Source organism: Culex quinquefasciatus, chromosome 2, assembly GCF_015732765.1.
Source record: "Culex quinquefasciatus strain JHB chromosome 2, VPISU_Cqui_1.0_pri_paternal, whole genome shotgun sequence".
Classification (NCBI taxonomy): domain Eukaryota; kingdom Metazoa; phylum Arthropoda; class Insecta; order Diptera; family Culicidae; genus Culex; species Culex quinquefasciatus.
In genome coordinates, this window is record NC_051862.1 from 22333787 (window position 1) to 22351052 (window position 17266).

The following is a 17266-nucleotide window of genomic DNA, read 5'->3' on the forward strand; positions in this document are numbered from 1 at the left end:
TCAACACCAAATAACCGGGAATGGTCTCATCCGCATCATCCGATTGTTTGCCTTGAGAATACATAATACATCACCCTATCACTCAACGAAATTCATTGATTATTGGGCCACATCATCATCCTCTATGATGAATCCTGGCCATTACCCTTTCCCACTAACAAAATCCCAAGTAGAAGTAGTTTTCCGGCACACGCGGGGTGTGGATATCGTATAGAACCCACCCTTGGTAGCAGCCTGTGCTAACTAACATTCCCGTCCCGTTCCCTCGAGATCTACAAACTGACATGGCGGGCGCCGTTGGTGGCCAATGACTGTTTCCTATTAGCAACGGCTCTAGTTTTGATGATCGTGATGTTTTATCTTGTCAGCGCATTCATGCATGCTGTTGATAAGGGAAACATTATTTGATCGTTGAAGCGTATGACCGGTTGTGTTGATAGGATATTACGGTTCTGTTCAGCAACGGAGAAGGACAACCATGGGTGGTCTCTCATGCTCATGCTCATGCTCATGCTATATTTTGGACAATTACAAAATTATAGAGAAACATAATGATACAAAAAATATATATAAAAGTAATAAAGTAAGACAAAAAAGTGTGTAGATGTGGGATTATTTTTGTATGTTTCATTGAGGTTATGGTAATAAATATGGTGACCTTAACAAAAAAAGGGGGATTATTTCTTGCAGCTAATCTAGGTAAAAAATAAGAAAACTAAAAGATACATTGATAAATATGTTTAGAACGCTTTATTGCTACCATTTCTCAGAGGATTTTTTTTTTCTTCTTTTGTTTAATTCGTTGGTAAGATTTCTTCCAATTATGGCAAACAAGAACTGAAAAAGGGGATCAGAGATTTAAGTACTAACAAGTTTTGACATTTTTTTTCGATTCGTTAAAAGAAGACAAAGGAGCAATCATTGACAACATTGTTTTTCGCCCTCTCTTGAAAAAAAACTTTTTGCCCAAATAATCAATATTTTGGTGGTTTGCAAACTGTGCAGCTATATAACTCTTCGATTTTGTGTTTTTTTGTTTTCTGTTCCGCCATCCTATCCATATAGATATATGTTAATAGTGAGCAACGTATCGATATCGACTTGACTAATCTGTGGTTTTGCTTATTCTTCTCTCTGTCTTTGTAGTAATTTCCATTTTTAAAACGACTAAAAAGAAAAACAAAAATCTTTTTTTTCTGCTCTAAATAAAAACCGCGAAACCAACAACCAACAACAACGGCGCAACAGATGAAGTGAAGTGAACACACGTGTGTGTTGTTCGTGTCCCGAAAGGAACAACCTGCTTCGAATCGCTCGATTTGGTAAACGATAATCTTGGGGGAAGGAAGGGTGAAGTGTTGTTCTATCTTACCGGCAGGGCAGAAGCAACGACGACGGCGGCAACCTCGTGTCATCCTCCTCCGCCGTGGCCATTCCTCAAACCTTCCGGTGATGCTTCGTGGTCCGGCTCGGCTTCGGAATGGCACCCGTCTCCTTCCGCTTGACGTTCTTTTCCGGCTTGGCGGTGCCACCCTTGTTCGATTCCGTCGATTCTTCTTCTCGCTGTTCTTCCGGCTGAGCTTCCGCCAGTTTCGGCACCAGATCGTCCTCGTTGATGAAGAGGACGGTGCCGTCGTGGTCACCGTTCGTGGTGGCCGCCGACAGGTCCCCGTTCGGCAACGAGTTCCGCAAAAACGCCGACTTGGACTCGTAGCTGTCCAGCACTTGCGGCTTCTCCGGTTGTTTCGTGGCCGCACTCGCTGCTGGCTTCTTCCCTCCCGCGGGTTTCTTCTGACCCGCACCGCTGGCCGGTCCCTTTGGCCGCTTGACGTCGCCGAGCAGCGTAAAGAACAGGTCCCGCTCCTCATGCGCACCCGTCTGGCGCAGGTTCTTCTCGACGGTGCGCAGCGAGCTTTCGACCTTCATCAGCTTGAAGTAACTTTCGTCGTTGTACAGGAAGTGCCCGTCCAGGATGGTGAACGCGTGCCGGATCATGGACCGGGCCAGGTCGGTCGTGCGGTGCACCTGGCGCATGTCGCCGCCGAGGAACCTGTACGAGAGAATGCTGTCAACCCATCAATAGCTTCGTGCGGAATGTGATATCTTGCGAGCTTGTTTCCGTAAATTATTATACAGTAGGTACATGTTTGATAAGTGGACGTTGCTTCATTAGACGCTTGATTTTGTAAAACCACCTGAATCAGATTCTCAACACCATAAAACCCGTCCATTATTGGCTTCTCCCATCTCCACCACACACCAGAAAACTATACTTGGGATTTGGAAGACGGAAATTGTTGATGCACTTTTTAAGAGGATAAGGGAAATTCTCCACGATTAAGTAAGTTTCGCTCGCTTGCTTGACGGTTTTTGGAAAGATGAATGGTCTGAGGAGCCACCCTAGGCTATTCGGTTACTAAACAAACTTCGTAACCGCTCCTCAATTTATAGACAATTTTCTAAACTTTTCGAAAGAAACATTTGCAGACATGGACACTATTGAAAAAATTATAACCATTTGGCTATTTTAGAAAAAATCTAAACTGTACATGAAAAAATAACAATTTTCAGTATAGCGGTATGGCCACGCAAAAAAAAAAAATTTGCAATTAAAGTTAAAAAAAAAACAAATTAGTTTTTTAAAATACAGTCCAGACTTGATTATCCAAAGGTAATTTGGATAATCGAATCACGAAAAAAATATATTTTTTTTTGTTTTATTTTTGTATGACCTCTAAAATACTCTAAAATGATTTATAATTTTAAAATCTAAGATGGCGGCTACAATGGCGCCGATCAACTATTGAAAAAATATATATACATTTTGTAATTTAATAGGCAATCAACTATTCAAATTTTACTAAAATAGGGGGTTTTTTTAAATAGGGTCGCAGAACTCGATTTTTATGTTAAAATAAGAAAATAAAATAACACGAAACAGATTTTTTTTATTCGTGATTTGATAATCCAAAGTCCCATACAAACCTTCGGATAATCGAGTCTGGGCTATACTTAAAAATTGAACGACAAATATTTTTATTTAGAACAAAAATTTAAACAATCAGTCGGCAAAAAGAAACTTAATTTTCATGTTTAATTTGCTAAATTGCTTAGCAAAAAATAGCTTTACTTTATATTTTATTTTAATTATTTATTAAAAAAAGTTTTTATCAAGATTACAGTTATTATTCATTACAAAAAAAAAAGTAATATCCAAGTCATCAATGAGACACTTTTGGTTTTTAACTTTCAACGATTTGTGAGCTTTTTGTTGCATTTACTTTGTTTTAATGTGTGCTAACATTGACCAAAATATGAGATCGATCTGATGTCTACATCCAGAGTTATTCAACTGTCTCATTGTAGACGCACTTGGCAGAAACAATGAGACAGCTTGGGAACAATGAGACACTCTACAAAAATGAATACTTTTCTAGTAAAACATCATATTTTTGTATTGTTCCATTGCAGGTGACTTGCCTTGAACATTTTAAAGCAATTTTGCCAACTTGAAACTTTAATTAACAAAAGTTATACTAAAAAGTATTTAAATTTAGTAAAATCTATTTATTCAATTCAATTCAATTGTGTTTTTATTAGAATTTAACAGTTCTGCTCCAGGATGTTACATTTGCAATTCAGAGCTTTGCCCTTTTGAAATGACGAAAGAAATTTGCAGAAATATTAGTTTTTGTATTAATGGCAGCCTATGAGCGAAAATGTAATTTTCAGGCATAATACACTTTTACACCCCGAAGTCAGACATTTATGAATAACTTGGCAAGGGAGCGTCCATAACCAAAGCCACTATAATGGCAGATGTGTATCCAGTAGACACACCTTTCCCCAAAATATGAGCCTAATTGGTTTAAACTACGACTTGTGAGAGCCATTTTATCATTGTTCCCCGTGTCTAATTGATGACTACTCTGCCCACCATTGAAAAAACGGCTAATATCCACTTTTGGCAAAAACGAGATATTAGCACCAGGATGTAGAGGATGTTCCAACGCATCTCCTGGAACTTGAATTTCACTGAAATAGTGTTTAGACTTGGCTGCCGATGCGAAAAACCAAACGGCTAATATGCCACTCTTATGGGAAATTGCCTTGACGGAGATTTTGTGACAAACACTAAAACGCGTTTTTCTCGGAATACTTGATTTGGCATAATAGCCAAATTTTCAATTATGGGCAGTAACTCTACCCTACATAATATGATGATGATTTGACAATAAAGATTTTTCAAGTTGTCGATATTATGTTTTAATTTTTATTACAAAAGCCACTTTAATAAGAATGCATGTTTTACCTCTCATTTCATGAGACATTAATGATTAGTCTCTTCATTAATGTATCATGAAACATTTCATGAATTTATTTTGATTTTTTTTCCTAGAAATGGAAATCAAGCTTTATCTATTTTGTTACATACTCATGAAAATTTGGTAAAAAAAATAGTTTAACAAATTTAAATCGAATCCCAAATATGAGCTTGAATGGACGTACCAAGAGCTGGCTCTCCGTTCTTGATTTTGAAATGGGACTTAACCCATAATAAGAGGTCAATTTTGTTACATGTATATAAAATATCTTATTTAAAATTTTGTAAGCCACCCAGAGTCTCGGCCCGAAACTTCAAACACGAACAAAAGCAGCGAACCGAAGATTGGCAATGACGTTTTGGAATTTTGACAGTTTGGAACGCATGAATTACCCCATTATCGGTTTCCCGCATGGGTGATGTGGAAATTGATGCACATGGCTGAAGTTGGGAATTTTGCAACTTATTCTAATTTATGCTAAATTTCAAAATTTAAACACGAATCTACAGCGAATCGATGTGAAAACTAAAGATACACTAAAACAACGATGATTTGATGTGCAATCTTGATCAGAATCGCAATAAAAGAGGTTTAAATTGAAAAATAATAATAAAGCAAATTTTGGTCTAGAATTTAACGAAACTTTGTCTGTTTTGTAAGACTTAATGCTATTTCACAATTGTTATAGAATTTTTTACAAAAAAGTAATTTTTTCGGTCCGTCCACAAACAATCTCATGTTTGTAAACAAACGACGCCATATTGCCAATGTTGTTCGGTAGCTCATATCAGGCCATCGCCGGGGCCCTGAAGCCACCCCTCCAAAGTATCTTAAAAAGCATTACCAGTATAGTCAGACGTTTGATGATATTTTTGAATTAAAAAAAAAGGATTGGCAAATACACAAAAAAAATTGTTTTTAATCATTATACAATATTATGAACGTTTTTTTTTTAATTATATAATTTCTTAACATTTTATAGCAAAAGTGATAAATATTATCGATATCGAAGGTATGCTAAATTCAATAATCAAGTTTTGAGAAAAGAAAAGTCGAAGAGAGTTAAATAATTTATATTTACTAGAATTTTTTTCTGTTATAAACTTTGTGTAATTGTTAATCCATAGCCAATATTTTTCAAAGTTTATGTTTTTTTTAATTAACCCTTTCAGGCCTGGTGGGTCATATATGACCAAAAAATTAAAATTTTGAAGAGTAGCTTATAACTATTTTCGTATAATGCTTTCTAGTCAAAAATTTACCAACACATTCAAAGTATGTTTACATGGCATTTGGGTGTTTGTTTGCATCAGATTTGCTATCTCTTTCTAGCAACAGTTTTTTGTCAGGCGAATTTTAGCTGGTTTTTTTGACTGACCGCCCGATATGTCAGCCAACATATTTCGCAGGGATGTGACAGCACAAGCTCGGTCATTGTTTACATAAGGACACTGTGACGAGAATTCGTCATTTTTGGGTAAAATTTTATATTTTTTCACTGCCCGGAATATGAGACTTTTTTTCAAAACCTCGCTCCACAAGCTGAATATTATTCCTTGAGCTATTTTTGGATCTGGGTCAAATATGAGCAAAATCGGTCAATATTTCCATTGATACTCGAGGGTGAAGTTTGTATGGGAAATATCGAAAAAATGTATGATAAACTCAATTTTCTTACGTTTTTGTATGCAGGGCGCGCTGCTTCCATCCAAATATTCTCAAAAGTGAGATTCCCATTGGAAATTTAATGTTCTACAACTTTGTCGAACATGCCAAAGCTGTAAAACTCGATCCTGAAAAGTTATTAGCGATTTAAAAATGTCGTTTTTGTATGAAAAACATTGTTTCACAAACTTTGGGCTCGAGTATCAATTAGAGATCCTTAATAGGGAGACTGGTCGAAGTGAATTTGACGTACCCAAACAGACACGAGTTTGACGTATCCAAACGAGCATTTGCCTTTATGCCCAGCAAAACTTATCAGTGTTGCCAAGCTCAAAACATACGTTGCCAGATCGATTTAGCTAGCTTAGACCAGTCTCCCTATTTAGGGTCTCTAGTATCAATGGGTTAATCTTAACCAATTTTGCTCAAAATGCTCAGATGCTTAAAATAACCCAATAAACCGTTTTTCGATTGTGGAACAGGGGGTCATTTTTTCTGGAATAATTTTAAATCTTCAAATGGAAATATATTGAAAAATTTCGATCAGAAAAGGTTAAAGAATTTCAGTGACGACACAGCTTTTGGTACCCAAACTTGTAGGAGGTCATCGCCAGAATTTTTAAGTTATCGCAGTTTTAGTGAAAAAAGTTGTTTTTGCCGATTTCGTCATTTTTCGTTTTTGCGCGCGGCGCGTCGAAAAACAAGGTTTTTGTTTCAAACATGTTAATAAACTCCTCCCATTTTTGAGTATGCTACGTGAAATTTCACAAGTTCCCGAGGAATCCGACGAAAATATTTTCAGCAGAGGCGACGCGTGGCCAAAATGTTTACCTGTTCAAATAATCTTTTAAGTAATTTTCAAGTTTTTAGCTCAATTATATTTAAAAAATATCTTTTATTCATAATAAAGAGAAATTAGATGATGTTTGCAATATTGTTGTGAGGGAGAGAGCAAAGTTCAAAGAGAGAGAGAAAGCTCCATATTTTGCTCTCTCCCTGCTCGTGTCTCGGCTCGCGCGCTTTTATGTCGACTGTGCAAAAGCTTTCATGCACAAACTGAACTACCACATTCATACCGTCCAGCGTGTACAAATAGAGGGGCTTTCTGTGTATTTTTGGAAGCGTTGTATGGGAACTCGTGCATGGAGAAATCCGAACAGGTTGGCGGCGTGCGCGTTAGATTTTCATTGACGCTCTATGATACGAATGCGCTTGGCTATTTCATTATTCCAAGAAGAGTTGGCATGTTCGTTCAATTATTTTGATGAACATATTTTAATTCTTTCTTCAAAAAGAAATCAAAATGATCACCTGTCCTATGAACAGGTTGAACAGGTGGACGCGACGCCTCTGATTTTCAGACATATGCCCTTTGGTTCAGACACCGTCAAATCGGCATTTTAATGTTTCATACGACCTTTTCTAATGTTGGGCTAGTTTTTTATTGGTTTTTTTTTATAAATATTACTATTTTTCTTTGAAAGGCCAACTGCCGTTCTACGCATAATTGTCCCATGTTCAAAAAAGTGCAACTGAGAAAAACGCGATTGAAATTTTTCGACCGATTTCTGTGTTTCTACGCATAATTGTCCCGTGGGTTCCTATTCGCCCTATGTGTTTCTAATCGCCCCAGTTAGCAGTTGATCACACTTATTTGTGATTATCTTGCTATACAACTGGTAAACAAGACATGATGCTTAGTAAAACTGATAATTCCGTGTAAGAAAATACTTGGTGGGATAATTATGCGTAGAAGTTTAACGATGGGACAAACAGACTTGGTGTTGTTTTTAATGAGTTTGCAAACAAAGTACCAGAATTTAAGTGTTTTTCTTAAAGTACACATCAAACTAAACTTTAAAATGGCATAAAGTCAAAATCGTCAAAAACTGACATGGGACAATTATGTGTAGAACGGCAGCCAACTAATCAAATCGGTTGAAATGACGCGGTTTTGTGATTTTTTTTTAAATGTGGCTTTTGCGAAAATCAACGAAAATTGGAATTTTTTGGACCACCCTAACGGCTAAAATAATCCGATCCGAACACTTTTGTTTTCGTCCGTGTTGTTTTCGTGGGATAGCAATGTTATAGCAACCTTGAAACCCTGCAAAAGAGAAATTTTTAAACTGTTACTTACTTGGCCGGCAACATGTACTTGACGGTTCGGCGGACCACCAGCTCGTACTCGTTGGCCACCTGGACGCTCATATAGGGGAAGAGCGTGTCGATAATTTTTTTACAGCGCAGCAGCAGCTCGTACACGTCGTCGATGGCGTCTCGGATCGCTAAAATTATTAATCAGAGCGTCAAACTTGCTTCCTTCCGACCAACCCAACACAACTCACCCTCATTCGCGAAGCAGTCCAACTGTTCCTTCAGATTGTTAAACAGTGGCACGTTGTGCTGCGCATCCACAAACATCATCTGCCACAGCCGCTCGAAGAACTTGAGCATCTCCATCTTCCGCTTGCCGGTCGCCGTCGACATTTGCAGCCCGCCCGCGGTCCGGCCAATCGCCGCCAACGGAACCAGCTGCGGGATGTGCGCGCTCTTGCACATTTGCAGCTCAATGTCCTGCAGCTGGTGCATCAGCACGTCCATCTCCCACGGCAGTTCCTTGCTCTGCAAACACTCCGGACAGATGCCCGGCGCCGTCGGATTGAACAGACACTTTTCGCACCGGACGCGCTTGTGACGGATCTGTTGGATGTTGAGCAAAAATTAAGAACAATTGCTTCACTACAATCCCTTCTTCAACTCACCCAATGATCCTCGATCTGGCCGCACTCGATGCAATCACAGCTGATGTAGATCTTGCGCAGGTACTCGCGCCGGTCTTCCCGCGGGGCCTCCTTGTAGTGCGGGCCGTGGTTCAGCGTGAGCTCGTCGCCCTCGTGGATGTCGCAGCGGGCACGCGCCACGAACAGGCCGTTCGAGATCATGCTGAAGATTGGAAACAACAAAGATTATAGATTTTTAAATTTGAAGAATTTTAAAACTGATTAGAATTAAAAAAGGGATAGAATTTTTTAGTTTAAAAATTCTATCTCAAATTTGCTAAAAGGTCATAGGAAACCCATGGTGGATGTGGTGGATGGCAGATAGGACCTTCTGAAAAAGTGCTCCAGGATATTAGAATCTTAGAATTATATTTTTTTAGAATTGAGCAATTTTAAAAAAATTAGAAATCACCAGAATAATCAAATTACTTTTAAAAAAAAATCTAGTTAAAAAAGTTTTGGATTTCACAAGATAAGAATTTCTGAATTTTAGATTTTAAGAATGTAAGAAGATTAGAATTTAACTTTCTGAATCTCAGATTTTAAGATTTTTTTAAATTGTTTGATTCTTAGAATTTCCGATTTTTTGAAATTTAAGTAGTTTAACCAAAACCTTAAACTTCTTGAATTTCAAAAAATCGGAAATTCTAAGATTAAAATTTTAGAAGATAAGAGTTTTATAATTAGGATTTTTAGAAGTTTAGAACATTAGAATTTCCGAATTCTAGATTTTAAGAAAATGTTTAATCTGAAATTTTTTTAGTCCTGGAATTTAATAATTTTAGAATTATAGATTTTTGGATTTAAGATTTAAGAATTTTAGAATTCCTAAATTGAAAAAAATAAAATTATTTTTTTAACGGAATTTCAGATTTATTTGAATTTCTGAACTTTGTGATTTAGGCATTGTTTAATTTCTTTTTTTTATTTTAGAGGAATAGACTATTTTAAATTTTTGAATTTAAAATTTAAAAATTTTAGTTTTTTGATTTTTATTAATTTAGAAAATTTTAATTTTTAAATTTCAAATTTTTGATTTTTAAAAATCAAGAATTTTAGATTTTTTGAATTTTAAAAATTTAAAATTTTAGAAGCTTAGAATTTTAGATTTTCTGAATTATTAATCCTTAGACTTTGAGAATTCTATAATTTTGGCTTAAGAATTTTTGAATTTAAAAAAAAATTAACATAAGAAATTTAGAATTTCAGGAGACGAGAATTTCTTGATTTTAATTTTTTCAATAAGATATTTTTAAATTAAATGTTTTTTATGTTGAATGATAGAAGTTTAAAATATAGGAGCTTAGAATTTTAGAAGACTGGAATTATAGAATTAAGGATTTTTAGAAGCTTAAACAATAGAATTTCGGAATGTAAGATTATTAAATTTTTGAACTTTTAAACTTAAGAGGTATAGAATATAAGGATTAAATATTATCTGAATTTTTTAATTTTAAAATCGTTATTTTATTTAAAAAATTTGAATTCTATATTTTTTTAATCAGATTTCAGATTTTTTTTAAATTAGTATTTTAGAAAATTAATTTTATAATGTCTGAATCTAAGATTTTAGAAATTTAAAATTTTAGAAGATTAGAATTTGAGAAAATAAGATTTCCGGAAGTGAATTCTAGAACTTAAGAAATAGGAATTTTATGATTTAATATTTTCTAAATGTTTCAATTTAAACTTTTTAGATTTTTTGTCAATCTAGAAATTTTAATTCTTAAAATAATTCCCTATTCAGAATTTCTTGAACGTAGAATTTTGGAAATTAAAATTTTAGAATTTGTGATTTATAAATTTTTTAATGCAAAAATTGTTGCAAATTTTTCAGCTTTATAATATAAGAATTTCAAAACATTACAACTGAAGAATATTTGAACTTAATAATTTAAGAATTTAAGTTTTTCAGAAAAATTAAAAAAATTCAGATTTTAGAAACATAGAATTTTAAAAATTTTAAATTGTAGAAATTAGGAAGTCTGGAATCATAGAATTTTCGAATTTCCATATTTTTAAATTTTAGAATTTTAAAATATTATATTTTTTTAAATTCAATATTTTCAGAATTTTTGTATTATAAAATTTAAGAATTTCAGGTTTTTAGAATGTCAAAGTCTTAAAATTTTAGAAACATATAATTTTAGAAGTTTACAAGATTACAATTTAAGAATTTGAAAATTTTAGAAGTTGAGAATTTTAAATTTTCTAAAATTTAGATGTTTTAAATTTTTGAAATCAAGATTTTCTGAATTATAGATTTTGAGAATGTTTTGAAATCAAGAATTTCAGAATCTAAATTATTTTGAAACTCATTTCAAAAAAATGTTAGAATGTTAAAATTTTAGAAGGCTAGAGTTTTAGAATTTATGTTCTTTATAAGTTCCGAATATTTTTTTTTTTTTTTTTTTTTTTTTTTGGGAGGGTGGTCCAGCCGCACATCGTTGATGTTGAAACCTCTAAACTGGGCCCTCGTCCTGTCACGTCCGTCAGTAGTCTTGTCGTACATTACAACTAGAATCAGATCTGCCAATGAATTAGTACACTTCGACCAAATAAACACTGACGCTGTATGGATCTGACTCTAGAAGAAATGTACAGTTGTGTGTTATTCATAAGTCCAACTTATTCAATTATTCAATTAAGTCCAAATATTCATTTGCTAACTACTTTTAATCTAAAATCCTCTAAACTTAATGTTCAAAAGTAAACGTTCCTTTAACTGTTGTAGTACTACTTCTATCAAAAACAATACAAAATTATGAACTGATATACAAATAGGATAGAAATCGCGATTTGAAAAAGACATGACCATTTACGTCAAAAGATCCGTAGTTCCTCGATTCGCAACAATGGTCAATACAACCATAATCCGAAAACCGTTAGTTCAACAGATCAACGAAATTTTGTCCGATATCATTACATTATTGATTGATCGAGACTCTATGAACAATTTGACATAAACGAATGCCTAGTATTCTACATCAATCAAAGTTTAATGACAGCATTACTCTAACTTAACAATTGCAACTAAATTTATCATCAAATAGATTTGGAAAGCATACAGATTTATTTTAAATGCTAATGCTAAGCAACAAATCAATTGTACTATCCTAAAATCCCACCTAAATCCCACATTGTGATAGTGAAAAAGTCACAGAAGCAGCGGTGTCTTGTGCAATTGTGATATTTTCACTATCGGAGAACTACCTAGTTCACGAAGACAGCTTATCGGTCAACGCTTAAGCCCTGGGGCTGCGACAAAGCGAGTTCTCGTAGCATGAAGTGGTGTCCATAGTGCTTATAAAAAAAAAATGTATACCCAAATTTTAACTAATGCACTAGGATCAAATCATGCCCCTTGACTTTACAAGGCCCAGGGATGTTCTTTATAAGTTCCGAATATTTAAAGGAGATATTTTTAGAATTATAGAATTTTAGAATTATAGAGTTTTAGATTTTCAGAATCTTTAAATTCAAATCTTAATTTATTTTTTTTTTTAATTTTTGATATTTGAAATTTTTTTGAAATTTAAAATTTTATTTTTGAGTTTCAGATTTTAAGAATATTAGATTTAAAAAAATACAATTTTAGAAGTTAAATTTTATTTTTTTAGCTTCACTTTTTTTAATTACATATTTTTAAAATTTTGGAAAACTAGGGTTCAGAATTTGACGATCTTAGAATATTAGAAATTAGGAATTTAAGAAATTAAGAATTTTAGAAATTCAAAAGATTGAAATTTTAGAATTTCGAATTTCAATATTGAAAGAAATAAAGAATCTAGAATTTTAGAATCCTAGAATTTCAGATATTAAGAATTAAGAATTTCTAGAATTTCTGAATACAAGATTTTAGAAGTTTTTAAATTTAAAATTTTATGAATTAAAAATTTTAAATTTTGGTGAATTTTCTAATTTTAAAATGGTGGAATTATTTATTTTAAGCATTTTTGAATTTTATAATTTGAGAATTTTAGATTTTTAGAATGTTAGAAATCGACAATTTTATAAATTAAGAATGTTAGCAATCTATCTAGATATAGCCATAATAAAAAAAATAGATTTAGAATTTTAGAAGTTTTGAATTTATGTGAATTTCAGATTTTGAAAATTTCAGAATCTTTGGACACTATAGTTTTTCCGAATTTTAGAATTCGTAAATTTTTGAATTTAGGAATTCTAAAGTTTTTGATAATCAGAAATTAAGAAATTTTTAATTTGAATTCAAGAGTTTGGGAATTTGCAAATTTCAAAATTTTATATTTTCAAATTTTTTAATTTTATTTTTTTAAACTTGAAACTTTAAGTTTTAGAAAGAATATTAGAATTTTCTAAGTTTAGAATTTTTAACCCCAGAAGTGTGAGAGCCCTTTTCAAATTTTTACTCACGCAAAGAACAGATTCGGCCCGCACGAGTGCTTCAGCTTCATCGCCGTCGGGTAGAACGCCCGCATCGTGTTCGGGAAGGTGCGCGTCTTGCTGCACATCGGAATCTCGCCAAAGTGGTCAAAGTACCCGTCGAAGAAGTTGAGCAGCGCACTCGACACCATGTCTTCCGCCCGCTGACGCTGGTGATGGTTCATGATGACCGAGTCGTAGCTGGACATGCTGCGTGCCTCGGCGCACTCCAGCTGCTTCTGCCAGAGTCGCTTTACGTTGTCCCGCGTCCAAACCTGGTGGCTGAGGTCGTTTGCGTGGGAATCTGTGTTGCGGGTGTCTTCGTAGTCGGTTCGTAGCATTTCGAGGTGGCGCTGGACGCCCTCCCGCAGCCGGTCCGTGTCTATCACTCCGCGGCGACCTTTGGCATAGTTTTGACCGTACTGTTCGAGCGTCTCGAGGAGCGTTTGGCGAAGTGGTTGCTCTTCGTGGTTGCCGCCGAGTGTGATAAAGTCCTGGACACGCCCCAGGAAGTCGTCGGTGGCGGGGATTTGGTACGTCAGTCGGTTCACTTTGGTCATGGTTAAGGTACAAAAGTGCAGCAGCAGCCCGCCGAGAAACACGTCCAGCTGGCCCTCGTCCAGGTGTTTCCACTGGGAGAAGTAGTCCGACTTGATGCGTCCGTCCAGCTTGACGTAGCTGAGCAGCTTCTCCGTTTTGATCATCAACGCGTCAAAGTCCTCCGGCCGAAATCCTCCGTAGTCTAGCTTGATGAGCAGCGCGTTGTACAGTTCGGGGAAACGCTCCCGGCCCACGCCTCCATCTAGGAGGACCCGGTACAGATCTTCGGCCGTGCGGTGTGCTTTGAGCGCGAACACCGGCTTATCGACGGTGATCAAGCGCAGCGTGTCCAACGTACGCACCAACATCCGCAGCTCAAGATTTCCGTTAACGAGCGGGAAGAACAGCAGCTGATAGCCCCGGCACTCGAATCGGTGCAGACTGGCGTCCTTCCCTTGGCACTGGTAGGAACAGTAGAACACACCCTGGCAGTTGAAGCACGGAATCAGGTGCGGCTGAACGTCGTGGCAGGTGTAGCATTGCACTTTGGAGAACTCCACGTGGTTCACCAGCGGACGCTCGACCAGCACGATCGAACCTTCCGGGATGAACACGTCGGCGACCAGTTTGGGCGATTGACCTTCCACGTCCAGCCGGCAAGCGGCGGACGCACCGAGGATCTTACTGTCCCGAGTGTAACCCAGGTACGGCTCGAAGTCGATCTCCTCCTCGTAATCGTCCTGGGCGGCCGGCTCGTTGCGGAAGCTTTTGTCGATCACCATCTCCATCGGGATGCAGTTCGCGTGGATATCGAACTCCTTCTTCATCTCCTCCATGTGCGCGTCCGGTTGGTTCTTGAGCTGGGAGTCGTACCGCTGGAACTCGTCCTTCCACCGGTTGAAGAACGTCGCACACCGGGCCAGCGTCGTGCGCACCTTCCGCACATTCCCCATCGACTTGTAGCACCGCAGCAGACACAGGTACGTCCCGAACGAGAACCGTTCGCCCTCAATCCGGAGGCAGTGCTCCAGGTGCCGTATCGCGTCCTGGTAGCGTTCCTTCCGCCGCAGCAGCTCGCCCTTCTGGCACAGGATGGACTTCTCGAGCACCGGGTTCGGCGGACACCGGTACAGGGCCTGCGTGATGTTCATCATGGCCCGGTCCGGTTCGTCGTTTTCCGCCAACTGCACGGACAAATGCTGCAACCGGTCCGCCTCGCGCAGGTTAAATTTTCGCCGGATTTCCGCCTTGTCCTGCAGCAGCCGCAACCACTCCGTCGTCGGAATCGACGCAAACTTCGGCAGGTTCTGGTCGACGATCGTAAACTCCTGGAAGACGGACTCGCTGCTGCTGCTGGAGGGCGCGGCCTTGACTTCGCTGCTGCTGCTCCCGGTGGTCGTTCCGCTGCCGTCGATGCTCGTATCGCTGTGGTCCTCGTCGGGACAATCCGGCCGGATGAACGCCACCGGAGGAAAGTTGAAATTCTCCATTTTGAACCGTCGTCGCCGGAACCGAAACGAAATTACGAAACCCCCCGACTTCTTTTCTTGCTCGCCAAAAAAAAAGGGAAGGAGGAACCGTCCCCTACCTGCTGCTCATTACGGACGAATCAAAACATCGGCCGATCCCCGACACTTCCGGCGGAACCAAAAAAAAAACCCGTCGCAAACGAAAAACTGCGATTATTAGTATCTTTTTTCGCCACCGAGAGAAATAGATTGATGGTGACACACACGCGTTTTATGATGATTACGATATTTTCGATATGAACGGGGGGAAACAAAGCGATTTGCAGGATGAAACGCAATCGCGCAGGGAAAGAAGGAGGGAACTGAGCAGGCAAAAACTGACTGACAGCTTGACAGTGGTTTTTCTCGCAGAAACGAAAATAGCAACTTTGACAGATCGATGCAGTGTTGTCGCTTTGTCATAGAAGGTCTGCAATAACCTAACGACCTATTTAATAAATTCTTGAGTTTTTTTTGAATAGGTCCTATAAACATATGGAAGACAATAGTTTATAGGACCTTTTCAAAAAAAACTCTAGAATTGTAGGATTATTTGGGGAATGGAAAATGTACGGTTGCACCCTATTTGGTGTATTATCAAGATCATTTAGGAAAAATCATTCGACAAATGGTGACTGTATGGTTGTTGACTATGCGGGAAATGCTTATAAAAAAGACTGCATTCAGTTTTATGAACTTTTTTGCACTGTTAAGCATAAAATAATTTTAATGTTGAATGATTGCTCAGCTGATTTTTTTTTAACAATAAACATTCAAGAAAAATCTTTAATATAGATTGTTGGCATTTTTCCTCCTAAAAAGTCTGTTAAATATAGACATTTCAGGTATCTGGCATCACTGGATGGGCGCCAAGTTAGCCCCAGCACTAGTTCTGTGTTTTACAGACTTTTCATCCTCTTAAATCCCAAATATCTGTAATACAAACTTCATGCAGATTTGCTTTTATCTGCTTTTGCAAAGTTCTGACTGCACTGAGTTCAGAAACGCGCGCGAAAAAATCAACGGCGTGCGCGTCAAAAAGTTGCGTTTTTTTTTGTCCGGTCGATGTTGATCAAGTGTATCACAATCACGTGCGAATTCGCGCACAAACGACCGGAGTCAAAAATGGAGCAAGTTTGTGTTAATCTCGTGCTTGACTTCTTCCGAAATCATTGCCCTTGAAATTTTGAGTGTTTACAGTTTGCTTCTACGAAAGTAGCCAGGTTCCGCGAATAATCGAAGAGTTGATAAACAAAATTTTTAAGTCTTTCTTTGTAGAAAGAAGTGAGGTTAAAATGTATCCAAAAAGGTAACGTTTTGCAACATCATTAAAACACATGAAGAAATCGAGTGTGTTATGTGTTTGAAGTTCCCACCGGTTCCAACCTATGGTAAGTAACTCCCTCCCTCCTTGACTTGATACATAGTTTAACTAACAAGTTATCGTACCCAATAAAACAACAAATTACAAATTAAATTAAAAAAAAAACATTAAGGACTCTATCGTTGCAAACAGAGTGGGTTCTCTACGATTTCGCAAATAGAGTTATCTACGTGCGCATGTATTGCGTGTTTGTACACGAAGGATTTTTAGGTAAAAATTTGTACCCGCCAGCAAAAACAAATGGTAAGTTAGTGTGCGTGAGATCGGGCTTAGATAGCTCTATCGAGAAATTAAAAGTGAGAGTGTGTGCAACATGGAGTTAAACTTTCTATGCAGTTGCTGTGAAGGTTCCCATGGTACTTCGAAAAGTTTAACTCCATGTTGCACGCACACACTCTCACTTTTAATTTCTCGATAGAGCTTTATAACGTTTCGCGTACGCACACTAGCGCTCCATTTGATTTTGCTGGCTGACAAAATTTAACCTCACTTTATTTTCGTGTACGTACACGCAATACATACGCATGTAGAATGCTCTATGGACTCATCTTTGTATGTTTTGATTTCGATAAAACTTTGTCGAAAGAATTGGGTCCTAAAATAAAGCTTAGATTGCTGATATCATTGTTTACAGCGATAAAGCTAATTTTTGTGAGT

At 37.2% G+C, this 17266-nt stretch overlaps 1 protein-coding gene across 2 annotated transcripts; it reads right to left on the reverse strand.

Moving 5' to 3' along the window:
- Positions 1-1021: 1021 nt before the first annotated feature.
- LOC6040356 lies at positions 1022-15558 on the reverse strand. Of its 2 annotated transcripts, none has more exons than XM_038255181.1 (5): positions 13169-15558; positions 8756-8936; positions 8339-8693; positions 8131-8278; positions 1022-2065 (listed from the first exon to the last, which is right to left on the reverse strand). In XM_038255181.1, the coding sequence occupies exons 1-5, from the start codon at positions 15205-15207 to the stop codon at positions 1438-1440; spliced, it is 3351 nt and encodes a 1116-aa protein (XP_038111109.1). In that variant the 5' UTR covers positions 15208-15558; the 3' UTR covers positions 1022-1437. The 2 variants fall into 2 exon arrangements, with proteins under 2 accessions (XP_038111109.1, XP_038111110.1); XM_038255182.1 differs by having other exon boundaries at positions 1022-2050; positions 13169-15557.
- Positions 15559-17266: the final 1708 nt, after the last annotated feature.

Excerpts from the sequence above, each read along its gene's own strand:
- LOC6040356 (XM_038255181.1), bottom strand. The coding sequence starts at position 15,207 with ATGGAGAATTTCAACTTTCCTCCGGTGGCGTTCATCCGGCCGGATTGT. Across the intron at positions 8,937-13,168 it reads GGGCCGAATCTGTTCTTTGC|CATGATCTCGAACGGCCTGT; the intron begins GTGAGTAAAAAT and ends TCCAATCTTCAG. Across the intron at positions 8,694-8,755 it reads GCCAGATCGAGGATCATTGG|ATCCGTCACAAGCGCGTCCG; the intron begins GTGAGTTGAAGA and ends AACATCCAACAG.